The sequence below is a fragment of the Bos indicus genome, chromosome 2, assembly GCF_029378745.1.
Source record: "Bos indicus isolate NIAB-ARS_2022 breed Sahiwal x Tharparkar chromosome 2, NIAB-ARS_B.indTharparkar_mat_pri_1.0, whole genome shotgun sequence".
Lineage (NCBI taxonomy): Eukaryota > Metazoa > Chordata > Mammalia > Artiodactyla > Bovidae > Bos > Bos indicus.
Genome location: NC_091761.1, coordinates 87,859,951 through 87,881,624, shown reverse-complemented (window position 1 = coordinate 87,881,624; position 21,674 = coordinate 87,859,951). Strand labels below are relative to the sequence as shown.

Here is a 21,674-nt window from a genome sequence, read left to right as displayed (position 1 = left end):
TACCCTCCTGGTGGCTCAGACAGTAAGGAATCTATCTGCAGTACAGGAGACCCAGGTTCAATCCCTGGGTCAGGAAGATCCCCTGGAGAAGGGAAGGGCAACCCACTCTGGTATCCTTGCCTGGAGAATCCCATGGACAGAGGAGCCTGGTGGGCTACAGTTCATCAGATCGCAAAGAGTTGGACACGACTGAGTGACTAACACTTTCACTTTCACTTCATATCCTTAATTGAAGTATTATTATGATCTCATGTTTAATACGGAGAAGGCAATGGCACTCCACTCCAGTACTTTTGCCTAGAAAATCCCATGGACAGAGGAGCCTGGTAGGCTGCAGTTCATGGGATCGCTAGAGTCGGACACGACTGAGCGACTTCACTTTCACTTTTCACTGTCATGCATTGGAGAAGGAAATGGCAACCCACTCCAGTGTTCTTGCCTGGCGAATCCCAGGGACGGGAAGCCTGGTGGGCTGCCATCTATGGGGTCGCACAGAGTCGGACACGACTGAAGCGACGCAGCAGCAGCAGCAGCAGCATGTTTAATAGTTATTTAACATATCACAAAACATAATGACAAGGCTAAAAACAAGCAAAGAATGCATATGTCATTCATTGCCTGCATCGTGCTCTTTCCTCTGTGCTAAGGTAGAAAGGATGGCCCTGAGATGCCAGCTTCCCCCCTACTTCTTGCTCTGATGTGGCATTCATTCTCACCAATGGAACATGTAACCATTCACTTTGGTTTTAAAATGGTCTTTTTAACAGTGAGTGTATTATGTATCTGCAGCTTAGCTACTCTTAGTATAACATTGCTGTTCAAACTAATCTCACTAAGTCAAAGGGAAAGTGGTGAAAAATACCCGATTATTTTATCTTTCTATTTTGGGAGGGAGGAAAAGGCATTGCTCAGATCTCTGTCTTTCCCAGTATACTGTACAAATCATCTTAACCTGTGTTTACTATTTTGCTTTTCCTATTAAGTTTTAAATTACCTTTAGGTCCCTTAACTTCCTCTGATTCTTAATTCCTTAGTTAGCTCATATAAAGGCCTGAAACTTTTTGTTTCATTTTTGTCACCTTGTTTCTTGCTTTGTCTAAAGAATTGGTTGCAGTATCTACTTTGGGCTTGTGTTCACTGATGGAGATGGTGGTGAAGATTTCCCAAGAAATAGTGTGGCCTAGTGGTCGTGTCTCTCTGTGCTGCTCCCTGCTGCTATTTGACTTTGAACAAGCTGCTTCTTTATTCTGAGTTTCTGGGTCCTTAGTCTGAAAAATGGAACCATACTTAAAATGATAGGTGACATCTCTTTTCTGGGATAGTCAAAAACAAACAAGTGAGTTTAAAATTTGTCTAAGGAAGCTAAAAGAAAATTTGTTTTTCTTAGTTGTATAATTTCTACTTAGCTATAATAAGAATTAATAATAATACCATAATGTTCTCTTGCAGTTGCCTTAGAGCAATTTCAAATTAGTTAGCAAACTTTGCAGTAAGTAATTCTGGTATATTTTGAGTTCTCTTATTTTATTAAAAAATAACTTCCAAATATAAGTGGCAGAGGTGTCAGAGTGGCTGCAAATAAGGGATTTTAATCCCTTATCTACGTTCTTTATATTTAAAATTTCATGATTGGTTACAAAGAAGCCCACAACTTTCAAAATTTTTTCTGTAGTTAGGAGGATGTGTTAAACCTTTCTGTTTATTTCAGTACATAATGTTTTTCATAAATAGCTTTGTCTACAATCACTGTCTGTGCTGTTTATGGTTGTGAGTAAGCATCTGAGGGGGGCTGCTTCAGTTGCCCCTCATACACGTCTTCCTCCTTTCTTTCTCACAATCCCCCACTATGCAAAGTGAAGCATGTTTATTAAATGCAAAGTCAGTTTATTATTAGTCATTTAATATTGAGTGAGTGAGTGAAGTCGCTCAGTCGTGTCCGACTCTTTGTGACCCCGTGGACTGTAGCCCGCCAGGCTCCTCTGTCCATGGGATTCTCCAGGCAAGAATACTGGAGTGGGTTGCTGTTTCCTTCTCCAGGGTATTTAATATTAGTCTATTTAATTATATTTCTATTTAAATATATTTAATTATATTTTGATTTTAGTTGCTAAGTCATGTTCAACTCCATGGGACACCATGGACTGTAATCCACCATGCTTCTCTGTCCATGGGATTTCCCAAGCAAGAATACTGGAGTGGGTTGCTGTTTCTTTTGCCAGGAAATGTTCCCAACCCAAGGACTGAGCCTGGGTCTCCTGAATTGCACGTAGTCTCTGCACTGCAGGCAGTTTTCTTTACCAACTGAGTTACTAGGAAAGCCCTCTATTTAATTATAATATAAATATTAATATTTAATAAAACATAGTCCCATAGTTTGTGTTAAAAATAACAGCACACATATCTTTTGGGTTATTCATATCAGTATTGCTTTATGTTAACATGAATACTCAGAAGTTGGTTGTATTCTGGATTGAAAAAGTAGACTCAGATCTTGTTCATTTGTCAAAAAAAAATTGGGTATTCTAAAAGTCCAATTGTATGGTTGCTCTCAAATGATTGGAAAACATAAAAGAGCAATGTAGACTACAAAATTATATACATATTTTTAAAGCAGTGAATGGAAATTAGATGTTTTTTGGCAGGGTGGTAGGTGGGAGAGATTTTAATCATTACTCATCCCATTTTGCAGCAACTGTATCTCATCAGGTCCAAGATGCTGTTGATTGTAAGATGCATCCCAATTTCAGTGATATTAAAGTAGTGTCGTCCCTTGGTATCCTAGGACCCCCTTGCAGATACCCAGGTTCTCAGATCTTTAAATAACATGTATAAAATAATGTAGTATTTGCATATACCCAGTGTACATGCTCCTATATACTTTAAGTCATCTCTAGATTAAATGCTATGTTCATAGTTGCACACTGCATGTGCTGCAGTATGCACAGGAAATTCAAGTTTTGCTTTTTGGAACATTCTGGAATTTGTTCCCCAATATTTTCAATCTATAGTTTGGATGCTTGGATGCAGAACCCATAGATACCGGGGGATGACTATATGATGAAATGTGGAAAATAAAAATTGTCTGTGCCCCAGGGCTGCTGGAGAACACCCTTCCTTGTAAAGTAAAAGTCATCATGTGCTTGCTCTACATTATCCCCTTTCAATTTTGTTTATAATAAATTGTTTTGATGTTTTAAATATAAATTGACACCAAAAAACATTAAGATGACCTTGTAGTATGTGTTTAGAGTATTCCAGTGAAGTCTAGTGATTCAGACAAAGGCAGTGAGAATATAGTAGTCTAATTTAGGGTTATAGAATGTTTATAGTTGAAACTGGACTAGTAGTACATAACATGATCTTTCATTTACAATATCCCCAAGAAATACCTCTTCTATTTTTAAAGCTCTCTTGGGTTGAATTACAAAGATTTGTATCAGTAGAGCTACTTTGAGGGTCAACTAAATGTAAAGAACTGCAGAGAATTTATATGAATAAAAGGTGCCACAAATTTGAAGAGACCTTTCTGGTGACTAAAGTTTATCATTACATAGGAAACTTTTTATTTACTACCCAGTTCCTTTACTCAGTTCCTAGCTTAAACCTATTGTTTTTTTCTGTGCTTTGTAGAGCTGGAAACTCATAATGATACAGGGAAGAGAACAAGCCTGACTGAATCTCAGGGTAGCCAACTCCTTTTTTTTTTTCCTATTATCTTTTAATTATTATTATTGTTTTAGTATATAAGTTTCAGATGAGAAGAATTTACTGTTTGACATCTGTGTACTCTACAAAGTGATCACTGCCACAGGCCTAATTACCAAGCATTACCATACAGTTGAGCTCCTTCCCCAGTTTCAGCCACCCTGCAACTCTCTTCCTCTCTGGTAACCACTAATCTGATATCTGTATCTCTGAGTTTGTTTTAATTTTTTTTTTTTTTTTAATTTTTAGATTCCATATGAGTGAAATCATACAGCATTTGTGTTTCTCTGATGTATTTCACTTAACATAATACCTGCAAGGTCCATTCATGTTTTTGCAAATGAGAGGATTTAATTCTTTTTTATGACTGAGTAGTATTCCACTGTGTTATATACCACATTTGCCAACTCCTATTTTTTAAATATGTGTGAGCCCAACTCTAGTATAAGACCATCTTTGATGAAGCCAATAGAAGCCCTGATATTTATTTTCTTGCCACATCAGTTCAGTTCAGTAGCTTAGTTGTGTCCAACTCTTTGTGACCCCATGGACTGCAGCACACCAGGCCTCTCTGTCCATTACCAACTCCCGAAGTTCACCCAAACTCATATCCATTGAGTCATTGATGCCATCCAACCATCTCATCTTCTGTTGTCCCCTTCTCCTCCCACCTTCAGTTTTTCTCAGCATCAGGGTCTTTTCCAATTAGTCAGTTCTTCACATCAGGTGGCCAAAGTATTAGAGTTTCATCTTCAACATCAGTCCTTCCAGTGAACACCCAGGACTGATCTCCTTTAGGATGGACTGGTTGGATCTCCTTGCAGTCCAAGGGACTCTCAAGAGTCTTCTCCAACACCACAGTTCAAAAGCATCAATTCTTCAGCGCTCAACTTTCCTTATAGTCCAACTCTCACATCCATACATGACTACTGGAAAAACCATAGCCTTGACTAGATGGACTTTTGTTGGCAAAGTGCTTTTTAATATGCTGTCTAGGTTGGTCATAACTTTACTTCCAAGGAGTAAGTATCTATTAATTTCATGGTTGCAGTCACCATCTGCAGTGATTTTGGAGCCTAAAAAAATAAAGTCTGACACTGTTTCCACTGTTTCTCCATCTATTTCCCATGAAGTGATAGAACCGGATGCCATGATCTTAGTTTTCTGAATGTTGAGCTTTAAGCCAGCTTTTTCACTATCCTCTTTCACTTTCATCAAGAGGCTCTTTAGTTCCTCTTCACTTTCTGCCATAAGGGTGGTGTCATCTGCATATCTGAGGTTATTTATATTTCTCCTGGCAATCTTGATTCCAGCTTTTGCTTCATCCAGCCCAGCGTTTCTCATGATGTACTCTGCATATAAGTTAAATAAACAGGGTGACAATATACAGCCTTGACGTACTCCTTCTCCTATTTGGAACCAGTTTGTTGTTCCATGTCCAGTTCTAACTGTTGCTTCCTGACCTGCGTACGGATTTCTCAAGAGGCAGGTCAGGTGGTCTGGTATTCCCATCTCTTCCAGAATTTTCCACAGTTTCTTGTGATCCACACAGTCAAAGGCTTTGGCATAGTCAATAAAGCAGAAATAGATGTTTTTCTGGAACTCTCTTGCTTTTTCGATGATACAATGGGTGTTGGCAATTTGATCTCTGGTTCCTCTGCCTTTTCTAAAGCCAGCTTGAACATCTGGAAGTTCACAGTTCATGTACTGCTGAAGCCTGGCTTGGAGAATTTTGAGCATTACTAGTGTGTGACAAGAGTGCAATTGTGCGGTAGTTTGAGCATTCGTTGGCAGTGCCTTTCTTTGGGATTGGAATGATAACTGACCTTTCCCAGTCCTGTGGCCACTGCTGAGTTTTCCAAATTTGCTGGCATATTGAGTGCAGCACTTTCACAGCATCATCTTTTAGGATTTGAAATAGCTCAACTGGAATTCCATCACCTCCACTAACTTTGTTCGTAGTGATGCTTCCTAAGGCCCACTTGACTTCACATTCCAGAATGTCTGGCTCTAGGTGAGTAATCACACCATCGTGATTATCTGAGTCATGAAGATCTTTCTTGTACAGTTCTTCTGTGTACTCTTGCCACCTCTTCTGAATATCTTCTGCTTCTGTTAGGTCCATACCATTTCTGTCTGTTATCGATCCCATCCTTGCATGAAATGTTCCCTTGGTATCTCTAATTTTCTTGAAGAGATCTCTAGTCTTTCCCATTCTATTATTTTCCTTAATTCTTTGCACTGATTGCTGAGGATGACGTTCTTATCTCTCCTTACTGTTCTTTGGAACTGTGCATTCAAATGGGTATATCTTTCCTTTTTTCCTTTGCTTTTCGTGCCTCTTCTCTCACAGCTATTTGTAAGGCCTCCTCAGATAGCCATTTTGCTTTTTTGCATTTCTTTTTCTTGGTGATGGTTTGCTCCCTGTCTCCTGCACAATGTCACAAACCCCATCCATAGTTTCTCAGGTGCTCTGTCTATTGGATCTAGTCCCTTAAATCTATTTCTCACTTTCACTGTATAGTCATAAGGGATTTGATTTAGGTAATACCTGAATGGTCTAGTGGTTTTCCCCTACTTTCTTCAATTTAAGTCTGAATTTGGCAATAAGGAGTTCATGATCTGAGCCAGATTCAGCTCCTGGTCTTGTTTTTGCTGACTGTGTAGAGCTTCTCCAGTTTTGGCTGCAAAGAATATGATCAATATAATTTCAGTGTTGGCCATCTGGTGATGTCCACATGTAGAGTCTTCTCTTGTGTTGTCGGAAGAGGGTGTTTGCTATGACAAGTGTGTTCTCTTGGCAAAACTCTATTAGCCTTTGCCCTGCTTCATTCTGTAGTCCAAGGCCAAATTTGCCTGTTACTCCAGGTGTTTCTTGACTTCCTACTTTTGCATTCCAGTCCCCTATAATGACATGGGCATCTTTTTTGGTGTTAGTTCTAAAAGGTCTTGTAGGTCTTCATAGAACCGTTTAACTTGAGCTTCTTCAGCTTTACTGGTCAGGGCACAGACTTGGATTACCGTGATACTGAATGGTTTACCTTGGAAACGAACAGAGATAATTCTGTCATTTTTGAGATTGCATCCAAGTACTGCATTTTGGACTCTTTTGTTGACCATGATGGCTACTCCATTTCTTCTAAGGGATTCCTGCCCACAGTAGTAGATATTATGGTCATCTGAGTTAAATTCACCCATTCTGGTCCATTTTCGTTCATTGATTCCTAGAATGTCGATCTTCACTCTTGCCATCTCCTGTTGACCACTTCTAATTTGCCTTGATTCATGGACCTCACATTCCAGGTCTCTGTGCAATATTGCTCTTTACAGCATCGAACCTTGCTTCTATCACCAGTCTCATCCATAACTGGGTGTTGTTTTTGCTTTGGCTCCGTCCCTTCATTCTTTCTGGAGTTATTTCTCCACTGATCTCAAGTAGTATATTGGGCACCTAACTGACCTGGGGAGTTCATCTTTCAGTGTCCTATCTTTTGGCTTTTCATACTGTTCATGGGGTTCTCAAGGTAAGAATGTTGAAGTGGTTTGCCATTCCCTTTTCCAGTGGACCACATTCTGTCAGACCTCTCCACCATGACCTATCCATCTTGGGTGGCCCTAGATGGCATGGCTTAGTTTCACTGAGTTAGACAAGGCTTGGTCTATGTGATCAGATTGACTATAGTTTTCTGTGATTGCAGTTTCAGTCTGTCTGCCCTTTGATGCCCTCTCTGAGTGCCTACTGTCTTAATGGGCTTTCTCTTACCTTGGACATGGGGTATCTCTTCATGGCTGCTCCAGCAAAGCACAGCTGCTGCTCCTGACTTTGGACGTGGGTTTTATCCTCTCAGCCAAATAGATTGACACTAGCCAGTAAGACAACAGTGTTAATGAAGATGCATCTAAAATAGCAATAAAGTAGGGAGGGCAAGGAGTGGGAGAAATGTGCATTATTTGGGACCAGAGTGATATGGGTTGGTTTCCTGGTGTTATGGGCCAGGGAGAGTTGAGGGGCAGCTCCAGGCAGGACTTAAAACACTTTCCATTTTAATCAGCTTTCTAGGACACTTTGCAATAGAAGGTTTAGCTCTGACTACTGCCATAGCTGTATACTTATGCCTTTCCAGAGGGTAAGATTCATACAAACCACAAAGAAAGATGACAAGTACATCTGTAATTATTCACATACACTAGAGCGGCTGGTACATCTGTTATTAGACTGCTTTCATGTTAAATTTTTCATTATTATGACATTTCAGTTTGGCATTTTAAAATTTCATCTTTGTCCCTTTTCATCTGTTACATTTTGGTGCCTCAGATATCCCACATCAGAGCTGCGTTAGGCACAAGGGAGCAAAAAAAAAAAAAGAGACCTAGTCAGTGTCCTCAAGGGTCTCACAGACTGGGACAGGGAGGAGAGCTCAGCCCGGAGAGGGAAGGAACTAGCCCAGCTAGCCAAGAGACTTCTATACTCCTTGTTAATAAGACACAAAGCAAAACCCTGTCTCAGGAAGATTAGGGTTCCATTGATCCTCTAAGGTAGCATGCAAGGCTCGGAAGTTCTGTGATACACTCAGGTGATACTAGCTCTGTGTTTCCAGGGCTGTGTTCAGAGCCTCAGATTAAGAGAGTTCTCTTTACTATCTCCCCATAGAGAACAGAATTGTCATTTAGAAATCAGCGACTGCAGGCAGGACAGCCATCTGCTGTATAGAAAGAACCAAAGAGATTTCTGTAAATTGAATTAGGAATCCCCACTCTCCTCATCAGTACTGTGTAGTGATTAAAAAAGAGGGAGCCTGTGAGCTCAGAGAGGAAACTGTCTTATATGGGAGTCTATGCAGGACTGTCTACTGGTGTTTGAACTTTCTGGTAAATAAGTTGCCAATGCCTTGATTTATTGTTATCCTTTTTATCTTGACTACTTCGTCAAAATGCCATTAGAAGTTCTATGATTTCCTTCAACTGCTTCATATCTGGGGAAACCTTTTGTAAGAAAGATGAGATTTCAAGGCAGGATATAAAGCCTTACATGGGTTATTTGGATTTCCTGACTTGTTTATGTCCATTTGCTTTTAGACAGAATTTGCAGAAATAAAATCTGTGTGCAAAACATACACATATACTATCACAGTCATTCAGGTATAAGTTAACATCTGCCACGAATGTTGGTCCAAGCATGCCATATTGACTGAAAACGTATCTCTGTATGGAATTTAATTCAAGGTGTGCAGTTATAGGGCTTTCCCTGGTGGCTCAGTGGTAAAGAAGTGTCCTGACAATGTAGGAGACACGGGTTTGATCCCTGGGTCAGGAAGATTCCCTAGAGAAGGAAATGGCAACCCACTCCAGTATTCTTGCCTGGGAAATCCCATGGAGAGAGGAGCCTGGCGGGCTACAGTCCATAGGGTCACAAAAAGTCAGATACAACTTTGCGACTGAGCATACACGTGCAGTTCTAATTTTTAATTTTTCAGTGGTGAGTCAGGTTATGTTCCCCTTCTCTTTCCTTTTAACTGCAATTTCAAACAAATCAGCTAAGGGGTTGAGCTGAGGAGAGAAAGGAGTATGAAGAGCAAGAAGGAATCAGGTACTTTAGCACTCAGAAATTTTGATGCATTTTTGGTTGAAACACAGTACAAGTGTTATGTTTAGTTCCCCTGCTCTAAAATAGCACTGTTAATTTTTTCATTTGGTGAATTTTCACACAAGTGCTAATCACACGTTTCTATAAATTATATTAATTTAACTTATTTCCCTAAATGTTGTTCTGCAGTGTGTAGCACGGATGTTCTCAGATTCTTGGCTGTGTAAGCTTGTTGCAGTTGGAAGCTGAACAGAAATATCTGAAAGGCATTATTTGGATTACAGATGCAGGAGCATCTGATCTCACCTTTTGCTGGGGTTCCTAAATCACAAGTGTTCTTTGGCTTCGCAGTCAGTCTACATGTCCTGTCCCCTCTCTTTGACGTTGTCCACCACCCCCCCCCACACCCCCCCCCCCCCCCCCCCCCCCCCCCCCCGTTGCTTTTTTGGAGAAAGCACTGTCATCTACAAGTTAAAGGGCTGGTAAATTTCTGTAATTGTGTTTAATAGTTTAGTTTGTAGGAGAATGACTTCTTCAAACTTAAAAGACAAAGGAGATTGGTATAGACTATAATGTCCCCTTTCTTGTCCCTAAAAAGGAATACTCATATCAAAAATAACTTTTTTTTTTCCTTTGCAGAGTATGATTTCATCCATTGTAAATAGCACATATTATGCCAACGTGTCAGCAACCAAGTGCCAGGAGTTTGGGAGATGGTATAAAAAGTACAAGAAAATTAAAGGTAAATTGGCTTATATTTTTGAAGCTGATTTTCAGTTTTTTAGGTCAAGGAATTGTTGACTCTTGGAAATTTCTGCTGATTTAGATATAACTTTTTAGTAAAAAATTTATATAATTTTTTCTAAAGGTAGGATTTTTTAAAAATTGAACTATAGTTGATTTACAATATTGTGTTAGTTTCAGGTGTACAGCAAAGTGATTCAGTTTTTTTCCAGATTCTTTTCCATTTTAGGTTATTAGGAAAAAGGATATTGAATATAGTTCCCTGGACTATATAGTAAATCCTTGTTATTTATTTTATATATAGTGGTGTCTGACTGTTGATTCCATGCTCCTAATTTATCTCCCCTTCCCCTTTTGCCAACCATAAGTTTATTTTCTAAGTCTGTGAGTCTGTTTCTGTTTTGTAAATAAGTTCATTTGTATTATTATTGTTTTTTATGATTCAACAAAAAAAACGATATCATATAATATTTGTTTTTCTCTGTTCTGACTTCACTCAGTATGGTGATCTCTAGGTCCATCCATGTTACTGCAAATGGCAATATTTCGTTCTTTTTTTGTGACTGAGTAATAATATTCTGTTGTATATAAATATCATATCTTTATCTGTTCATTCACTGATGGACACTTAGGTTGCTTCCTTGTCTTGGCTGTTGTAAATAGTGCTGCTGTGAGCATTGGGGTACAAGAAAGGGTTCTCTTAATATTTTCATTAAGGGATCCAAACTGGCTCCCTTAAAACTAAGATGGCATTAAAACTAAATTCTTAGCATAATGTATGAAGTTTATAGTTTTCACAAGAGATGCATGTGAAGGCTGAAATCTTTAAAAATATTTTGAAGTGGTATGTTTTAGACAGGCATGTCTATTTTAAAAACTCAATCAATAAATCATTTTCATTAATTTATTAATGTAATTTAAAAGCAGTCATTCTAGGTTAAATTAGCACTTATAGTTTAAGTACCAGTTAACAAACTGAAATGAATGTGTGGTATCAGGAAATCTTTGATCTGAAGTAGAGTTTTGATGTTGTGTTTATTTGGAGATAATTCCAAAATTGTGGTTAAAGCAAAGGGACTCTGTAGTCAGGAGAATTTGTATTCGGATCTTTGTCTTCTGTTTGCTAACTGTGTGAGTTTGAATAAATTATTTAACTGTATGAAGAATCAGTTTCCTGAAAACTGGAAGTAATACAACTAAGTCTCTAACTAGCTACAAGGACTAAATACCTTAATACCGGCACAAAGTAATCTCTTAATCATTGTTACAGTATTTTAGTTGTTGTTTATTAATAGTAGTAGTTCTACTAGCAGTAATATATTATATATGGAATTGTATCTGGTACTGAATATACAGTTCTCTTATTATCAGTATAATAAATGGCCTACTATTTAGGCCATCCAACCCTTTAAATATATCAATCATATTTGGCCTTTGCAAATTTGCAATGTTGGAAAAATTCTCTTCTTCCCACCCCAATTCAAAGGCTATTCGATTCAAATGCTACCAGCCCCTGAGGAAATTGGGGGAATTTGGGGGAACAGAACAGATTGGTGTTTGAGGGTCCTTCTAGTCCATATTTTGCGTGACTGTGACATCCTCTGTTGCGCTTTATTTGGGTATTCAGAGCCTTGCTAGTGGTTTACTGCCCCTGTGGAGAGGGTTAAATGGCAATTTATGGTGGACAGGTAAAAGTAAAGGAAGAATTTGTTTGTTTTTATTACCCTGCAAGTTTTCTCTAGGGAAACCGTATCAAAGTAATCCCTGTTTTGTGCTGTTTCTGGGAGTTTGTTTACAAGGTTAACTTTTGAAGAAATGAACTTTATTCTCATTGGTGGCACATTTCTGATTGCAAAGGAATGAGAGCATTTTATGCTAAATACATAATTTGTAAGGAAAGTCAAGAGGTTGAACTACCCAGTAGAAATTAAGTTCACTGAAAATTCAATTAAGATCCATTCCTTTTCAACATATTCTAAAATTCTTTAGACTTTCTCATTTCTGGTTTGGGGACTTGCTTTAGAATGTTACTAATATTAACTCTTGTACAGGATAAGATGAATAACTCCTTATTCTAAGACATGATTGTGTAGTTCGGAAGTGTTTCTTTTCTGTAAGTGTTGTCTCCAAGTTTTTCCTTTAAAATCAGGTTGTTAAAGTGTTTGAACAATATCCTCTTTGGCTAAAAAATCAAAAGAATCATAGTGCTTCAAGGTCATTTGTTAGATCTCATTTACTTGCTATTATAAGAAAAAGGAAGAGAATGTACGCACTCTTTTAATAGTTTGCAGTATAATTCTAAATTCAGAAAGACTGGAAATTTCACTGTAGTATTCTCAGAATTGCCACTGCAGAATCTGTGTGTGTGCGTGTGTGTGAGTCTGTGGTATATGTGTATGTCTGTTCACATACACATTAACACTTACGTCATCTACTTTTCTCATTTCTTTCTTAGAGATTCAGTTCTTCAAGCTCTGTTTTTTTCCTTCAAGATAGTAAATGCACAGTTAATTCTTTAAGTGCCATAAAAGCAGACTGAGACCTTGATTTCAGGAGGTCAAGGATCCACACCTGGAGAGGCGGCCAGACACTATGTACACATACTATTCAAAGAGATGGCGCTAGTCATTGCTGTTGAAAAGTGTGTGTGTGCATGTGTGTGTGTCAGTAGGAGGAGAAAAGGGAAGGTTAAGGTATGTGTGAAGTAAACACAAGCTGCCGTAAAACAGTTCAAGTGGTGTTGATTCATCAACCAAGGGAGTGGGAGGAAAAACAAAGAATTCATGACAGGTAGAATGGTGTGCAGAAAATAAACACTCCAGAGAAGTGCATTTTATTAACCTTCAACCTTCAGAGAAAAGGAAGTGTTGGACCTATGCAGGAACGTTTCCATTGATAGAAGCTTTATGCTATGAATAGATGTCACTGTGGGGGTTCCTATCTAGTAGAACCCATTACTCATGAGAAAGCAGTGATTTTGTTTGTGAAATTTCTATTTGTGTCCATCCATTTTCAAAATGAAAAAACAAAACAAAACAAAACAAAAAACAAACCTGGAATTTCAAGCCTGGAAATAAAGTAGCAAAACCAGAATTCTACTTGAGACTCTTCCTTTGCTTAGTAGCTCAGCCACGTCTGACTCTTTCGTGACCCCATGGACTGTAGCCCGCCATGCTCCTCTGTCCGTGGGGATTCTCCAGGCAAGAATGCTGGAGTGGGTTGCCATGCCCTCCTCTTCCTCAGAACCCAGAAATCAGTGTTCTTTGTCTTTTATTGTCTCCCTACCCCTGTCTTTTTCCACCCCATAGTTACCAGCTTCCATGTGTCATTGCTGATACTCAGTGTAGAAGAAAATCTGATGCTAACTTACTGATGGCTCAAACCAAATGCACTCTACATTGTTAAATATGTTTCCTATTATCTTCTAATGTCTGTTTTAATAAAACAGTGGGAACTAAATGGTTGCTTCTTAATCAAAACCATGATTTCCTAAACATAAGCTATGTGATTCTGTTACAAATTGCCACATATAGATCTTGTAGGTCAAAATTTTTTTCTCTTCTCATAGAAGTAAATAAACAGTAAAATAATTATATACTTTGAAAGATCAAAGTAAATATGACTAAAACCTGGCAAAAATAAAAGTCTACTGAAAGGATTTAAAAAAAAAAAAGATCAGATTGCAAATTCTATAGTTAATGCTTAAATAAATATGAGAAAAATGAATAATCAATAATTTGATATCATTAAAAACAGATGTGAAGACTATATACAAATAGAATTGTCTAAATTTTGAAGTAAACATTTTAATGTGCATTTTTTGAATTTGTTGTTATTATAGCTAAACGTTTACACTTACTCTTTAAAACGTCCTAAGTTGGTTTGGTTTAGCATGTTAACTTTATTTTCCTCAGTGATCATAGCAAAGCACATTCTGTTTACCTTTTTCCTTTAATTTCAAAGACAATCATAGTTGACAGAGATGTATTTGAGTTAACATTAGTGTTAATTTAGGATAGATGGGGAGACAGTTTGTATACTATGGTTTTAAAGATCAGAACTATGAACCTACTCCCCAGGAGTTTTTGATATTGAAGAAAATGAAGTGGGTGAATGGCATAGTTGGTTGGTTTAGATGGCATTTTTTTTTATTGCTGTTCATCTCATACTATAATTGCTTCTGGCCTAGTTTCTACAATGTATAGCTCATATAAACTCCCAGGTTTAAGGGGAAAAAAAGTATACTTTGTGGAAAAACAAAGCAAAACAAAAAGAGCAATATTAACAGTTGTTTATGCAGGAATCTTAGTGTTAGACACAAGATTAATCCACAGGGACCTAGAAGCATTCATGCCATTAATTATTCTCAAGAATTCTAGGGGTTGTATGAGATTTACCTATGAATTTTTCTTTCTTAAGTGCTACACGTTTTATTAAAACACTTAATTTTTTAACTTAAGTCATCTTATGTATTAAATCTATTTAGACATAAACTTGCCCCATCATTTTTATGAAGCTAAGTGACAATTTTGTGCAATACTATTAGAAATTATGTTATTCTGGCAATCTGCTTTCACAGGGGAGCTTATAAGAATAAGAAAGTATGTTAACAAAGAAGGGATGATATATTTTAAATGTTCCCTAATTAAAAACTAATAAGTTAAAAGAAAATAACTTTATATTTAAAATGTTTTCCATCTGGCACCAAAAGCAAAGTGAACTATCATTTTTGGTCAGGTCAGTCTCAAGTATTTAATATGTCACAAGAATTAAGGGGTCATTGAAAGTTTACACAAATCTAGTGGATCTCACAAAATTGTTTGTGTCATAAAATAATACCACTAGAATGAGCAGACCTAAGCAAACCCCATACTTTGGCCAGAAAGCAAAATTATCCCCATCACTTTCCTTTTCTCAATCATTGCTCAAGAACCCCTGATTGCTAGTTGTCTTAATTTTATTTGTTTATTTGAACTTATTTTGCAAAATATTAAAAAGCTGGGAGAAATGAGGATTTTTAAAAACCAGTGTTACTTCCTCAAGCCTGGTTTATTCTAGTAATCAGTATTTTATCTGACCCTGTCTGATCTAGTCTTGCAAGATCAAACGTCCAGGCCAGCAAGCAGACAGTAAACAAAGCCCGCGAAGGGTTTCAGTAAACACAAAGATTAGATGTTGAATGGAAATTAAACTCCTTGAACTAGTCCTCTGTACTAAAGTGGTTAAGTGGGTTGTGATTAAAAGAAATAAGTAATTATGATCATTATAGCTGAAATGATATAATGTTACCACATTTAAAGCACCTCTTGTACCCAAAAATGATTGTGTCATTTACAAAGTGGCGCCTCGAAGTTGAATAGAGAAATGAGTGTCCTCTGACCTGGTTCCACAAGGCAGTCCTTGCTTAGCCTTGGTGGTCAGGACAATGCCTTTAATCAACTGCCGGTACTTCTCCCTCTGCTGTTGTTTAGCTCTGATGAGGTCAAAGTAACTTAACTTTCGTCTACCTAATTCTTCTGAGTCATGAGAGAAATTTGCTTTCAGTTTTGAATCTAAATTAAGGTGTTTGGCAAGGAGGTTTGTCTGCCCTCTGCCTATAGTGTACCTTGCGTAAAATAATAACAACATCAAATCCTTGAATTTCATATGAATACTAGAGTCACTGACATAGAAACATCACTTCCACAAATAAGCACTTTCCATCTTACGAGTTTTCCAACATTTGAAAGAGCCCTGTGCATTTACACTGGTAATCACTGATGTGCATTCATTGATCACCTTACCCTTGCTGACCTTCAGACTAGGAGCTTATCGGTAGTATCACTAAGTGGAAGAATGGCGAGTGGGAAATGCCATGGAACCTAACCTCAGATGTGGACTCATTTCTTAATTGGATTTTAAGAAGCTTATTCTAGCTGTACTGGTAACTGTTTCTTTAGCCTGGATGTATTTATTCATAAATGTTTAAAGAACGAAAACAATCATTTGTCAACAATGTGGTTTGTAGATGAAACAAACTTGCTATCTTCTCACACTTATACTACTTATAAGCCATTTGGGTAGTAGCCACCACTGGTGGCTCAGACGGTAAAGAATCCTCCTTCAGTGTGGGAGGCCTGGGTTTGATCCCTGGTTTGGGAAGATCTCCTGGAGGAGTGCATGGCAACCCACTCCAGTATTTTTGCCTGGAGAATTCTATGGACAGGGGAGTCCATGGGGTTGCAAAGAGTTGGACGCGACTGAGTGACTAAGCACAAGTACAGCATAAGCCATTTAAAAACATGTGTTAAAAAAGAATGGAAAGGGAAAAAGGACCTACTTTTCTAATCTCTTCATTTTTTTCATCCATGAAAGTGAAAGTGAAGTCGCTCAGTCGTGTCTGACTCTTTACAACCCCGTGGACTGTAGCCTACCAGGCTCCTCCCGCCATGGGATTTTCTAGGCAAGAGTACTGGAGTGGGTTGCCATTTCCTTCTCCAGGGGATCTTCCCAACTCAGGGATCGAACCCAGGTCTCCCGCATTGCGGGCAGACGCTTTAACCTCTGAGCTACCAGGAAAGTTTGAAAGAATTATAAGACATGGTTTCTGGTTTTTAAAAGCCTGTGTTCTCTATGAAATAGTTAATAATATAACATCTTTTATTATGATTCAGAAAGACATCAATTACCTCGCAGGATTTTAAGTAGCGATCATTATATAGTCCTCCTTTGCAAGAAAGTTACAGTCACAATGAGATGATTAATTTTGATTAAATGTTTAGTGAATGTCTCTACTATAGCCCATATTCAGTGCTAGAAGCAGAGAGACATTCAGAAACACGTAAGATATGGTTTCTACCTCTAGTTGTGTTGCCTCATCCTAGCAGGGAGGAGAGCCTATAAGTGTATCTGGCAAATATATAGCAGTGATATAAACTAGTGCAGTGGTAACACAGAAGAAGGTCTATAAATTATACCTGCTGGGTGTCAGGTTTGGTTGGGAGTGAGGGATAATTAAAAAAGAAGTAGCGCATGAGTTAAACCTTAGGACAAACAGAGCTTTTCTCTGAGAGGACAAGGAGAAGGAAGAACCTTTCAGGAAGCTGCAAGTTCATCAGTATAGGTGCAGAGGTACAGAAGAGCATAATGTAATAGGAAATATTGGGTGGTTGTCCAGTATGTCTATCATGATACTGTGAATATAACATGCCCAGAATGGCTAAGATTTTGACTGGTGAAAAGGAAAAGATAGAACATGGCTGGATGTGGGACTGACGGTGGGACCAAACATTGGTGAAAGAGCAAAAATGTTTGGGACTTGGCTGTGAGAAGCTTTTGTGTTATAGTAATGCAAAATAAAGTTGGAAAGCTAGTGAACACATCTTAGGGCACTCTGAAAGCCCAGTTGAGACATTCTGAGAATCACTGAAAGTTTTTCAGCAATGAAGTGAAATAATGATAATGACAGTTAAAAAAAACTTCTAGAAGCCATCTGAAACCATTGTATGGATGTGAGTGTGTATGGCAGGACAGGAGGCAAATGAGAGGAAGAGGGGTGGTGTGCACACTCTGGAGAATACAGGTAAGCGAGAATCTACTTCAATAATACATGGAAGTGAAGATGGTGAGGGAGGCAGGGCTTTGGCTTTGATGGCAGGAATGGGAAAAAGAGAGGTGACTGATGCAGTATGTGAGTGGGAAGAGAAAGGAAAATCAAAGTAGAGTCCAAGGTTGTGAACTTAAGTGACTCTTGGATGGTTTTAACAGAAACGTATTGATATAAACTGAGAGGAAGTTGCTGGTGCTTCAGAGAGTTGGTGAACTAGTGAGAAATATCCACTGGGCTGTTCAAGGTGTGGAGCAAGCTTACCAAAAGACAGGACTAGAGAATAGATTCTGTGGCCAATTTTTTGGATATAATAGTTACAGTGATACCAAAGGAGGATTCTCTGAAGGAGAAAGTTAGAACAAGCAGGGATTGGAAGCTTTGAGGCATAAAAGGGCCAGGGGTTAGAAGACATGATTAGAGAGAAAGTGAGGTTTCATGGAAGTCAAGGGAAGGTGGGTTACCAGTGGAGAAATGTTATCGAGGGGGACAGGGGCAAGAGAAGGAGAAGAGATTGGAAGCCCTTGTTGTTGTTTAGTCACTTAGTCGTGTCCAACTCTTTTGTGACCCCCATGGACTGTAGCCCTCCAGCCTCCTCTGTCCATGGAATTCTTCAGGCAAGAGTACTGGAGTGGGTTGCCATTTTCTTCTCCAGGACATCTTTTCAATACAGGGATCGAACTTATGTCTCTTGCATCTCCTGCATTGGCAGGTAGATCCTTTACCATTGAGCTACCTAGGAAGCCCCTGGAAGCTCTTAGCTTTGGCAAAAAAGGGACCATAATGACATTGGAGGGAGCTGTTTCCTTGTCATGAATACAAAGAGAAGTTATATACATCAGAGATGGAAGGTTATAAGGAAGTGAGGGCGTAGATAGTGACTGAGTGATGAAAGGATGTAAGAGCAGCTAACTGCAGCATCAGGCCTGAGGGCAACACACACTTCCACCCCCAGCCTGATACTAAGGAGAAAGAGGATGGAGCCAGAGGAGGCCATTATATCCTGATTATCTAGCAATGAGGGAGAGAATGGCTGGGTGGGGAACTCTGAAATGGGCTCTGGACCATATTTGTTTGGGAAACAGAGAGAAACAAGGAGTTGAATTGGGATGATGTGGTTAAAGGTTGTGGTTCTGGTCTCTTTAGTTGTTAGCTTTTCCTTTCACAAACTTTAGATTTTTCATAGTTTCAGATTTCCATTTGTCTTGCCAAGAAACAAAAGCTAAAACAAAGATAGATCCGATGGTGCCTGATGAAGATACCACAGAGTTGTGAAATGAGAGCTATTGTATGCCGACTAGCAAATATCCAGATTTAAAATCTGTTATGAGTGTGGTGACATCCTCTTATTTTGGGGGAACCAGTAGGTTGAAGTCAGAATTCTCTTGGTCTCTTGATTGAGTAAATGAAAAGTATTATTTGTGTTTCCTCAGATGATTTACAGAGTTAAAACGGAAAAGCACTTAGGTTTGCAAGGTGCTCGAACGAAGCTCTTACATACAGAGTGCTAGGACCACCACTGTCTATGGTAGATAGTTGTTGGACTCACTGTTTGACTGGTTCTTACCCTGTGCAAGAATTTGAGATTATCTGACCTTGAACTTGTGAACTCCCATAGGAATGGACATTAATCTAGAATCATCTGGAATACAAGTCAGGCTATGAGTTCTAACATTTGTCCTTTCAAGCTGTCACCTTCTAAGTTCCATGTTAGTAGTAAGTTCGATTCTTGAATAGTCTCCCTATTAGACCAAAAATTCCGTGAAAGAACATCTGTAGGATTTATCCATTTTGTTACCTTCTCCAAGCTCTGTGAACATAGGACTTTGAATATTGTAGATACTTAGTAAATATTAATAGAATTTAATTTAATATAGATGAATTTATTTGAACATACACACTTAGAACAGTTTTATTTTTGCACATGTTATATTGTGACTAACCTTATTTGCTATTGGATGTCTCAATTGAGAGAAAAAAGAAATTTTTTGCTTGTTTAATTCATATTACAAATATCCTTAGCAAATTAGTTATCAGTTAACTCATTCTCTTTTTCTGTTAATTACTTTTTGAGCTAAAGATTTAACAACTGTTAATTAATTCCACTGAAAGAGACAGTAACACCTTTATTAAATAAAAATTAGAGACCATTTATATAGCCTAAGAAAAACATCCCTTGGAGGTATTTCCAGCTAGTTTATTGAGTAGTTTACTAAAAATAACAGCCCCAAACATTTAAGTCCTATGAAGTCAAAGAGAATGGCCAATGGAAAAGAATGAATTATGGGTTGATAGTTTCTTTGATTAACATTTCCTTAATAGGTTAAAGAAAAGAATTAATCCACATAGAATACTCCTGAACAATACTGTTGAGTTTCTAAAATGTGATTTTTTTAATCATATGTCAATTTACCCCTGAAATTATGGTTGCAGATTAAAACAAAGAGTGAAAATCAAGATATCATTAGATATAGGTAACTTTAACCTATTCAGAAAGCTGTAGGAATATTTGAAATGACCAGCGTTATCCAACTATGATAAAGCATCATTTGACACCAAAAGGGACAGTAGTGTTCTGATGCAGTAAAGGGGGGCAGTGCTCATTTTTTCCATGGAGCATAATGGGTCCTGTATGACCTTCTATTGTCAAAACACAAAGGTGTTCAGATTCAAGTTGCTTTATGGGAGATATATATTTTTTGTGGATCTTAGTATGATGGAAAGAGGAAGTTGATAATAAGGGGAAAATATACCTAAGAAAACCAATCATTTGGGGTATTATCACAATGCTGGCTGGTACACTTTGCTTATGGGCTGGAAGCATTTTCCTTCCAAGCCTTGTTTTATTAGGAGTTAACAAGTTGGCTCTGAATATCTTGCTCTAGGCAGAGACTTTGCAAGCGAATTCTCAATCCAGAGACAGATTCTCTTTAACAAATTTAGAGGGAAAAAAAAAATCTTTAGGTTTCATAGTCCTAAAAGACTTAGCTTTTTTTTTTTTTTTTTTTTTGCCCTTCAGCCCTTTCAAACTCCTAATATTTTCTTTAATTATATTTAGTGAACTCTTCTGGTTATAGTTTTGTTTTTAATTTCCAGTGGTGTGGGATTTATATCTGGTATATATGAAATATTGGCTTTAGCTCTTGAAATTGTGTCTATTTTTGTGTTAACAAAAAAGCAGTTTTTATATAACAAATTGACTTTGGACCTACAGTTATTGACTAAGACAGAATAAATCAGAAGTATTTTCAGTGATTGGCCATGTTCAGTATTGGCAGACATGATGCTGTTCTGGTTTGTCCAGAAAATTAGTGTTATGTTTACATTAAAAAAAAATTAACTCAGTGAAAGACTTTGGGTGGACAGTAGGGCTTTTCCTGTTGATGTGTAGTCCAGTTCAGAGAGAGGAGTCTAAATAAATATCAGGTTGAATCAGATGTAATTTCCATTTACATAGGTTAAAATTGTATGTCACCAATTTCATATAGTAGTTCATTCATGTGAATTTGTTGTGATTTCCTGAGGTTCTCAAGTTATTACCATGTTATATGAGTGTGCATACCCCATTTTATTTTTTGTTTCAAATGACTACTTCATATTTACAGAGCTTAAAAAGAGTTCTTGCAAAAGCTCTCAGTTGTGTGATTCATGTGTCATCAGTCAGGAGGGAATCCATACTGATGGCACTCATCTGGGGATAAAGCTTTTTGGCAGCAACAAAAGTAAAAGAATGGGAGGATTCATGAAAATAAATATAGTGAGTGCAAATTTATATTGCAGATGACTAGAATGAATTGCTAATAACAACAAAATAGGGATTAAAGGAGCTATGTTTTATCATCAAATAGAAATGCATCTTATATCATAGGCAGTTGCTACAGGTCCATCTCTGTGTACCAAGCTGTTAAACTGTCTGAAGCAAATCTATAGATAGAGCTCTTTCAAGCTAGTATTATTCAGTACTATATCTGTAGGGGCTGTCATTATAACTGGTATGTGTTGTTGTTTGTCGCTAAGTCACGTCTGACTCTTTGTGACATGCCAGACCTCCCTGTC

General features: G+C 37.9%; 1 protein-coding gene across 2 annotated transcripts in view; it reads left to right on the top strand.

Moving 5' to 3' along the window:
* Positions 1-21,674, top strand: part of SATB2 (SATB homeobox 2) — a 201,401-nt gene that overhangs the window by 89,521 nt on the left and 90,206 nt on the right. For both annotated transcript variants that reach the window (XM_019974518.2, XM_070769811.1), the window contains one exon: positions 9,929-10,031. In XM_019974518.2, the coding sequence (XP_019830077.2) occupies positions 9,929-10,031 (103 nt within the window). The remainder of the gene's footprint in view (positions 1-9,928; positions 10,032-21,674) is intronic.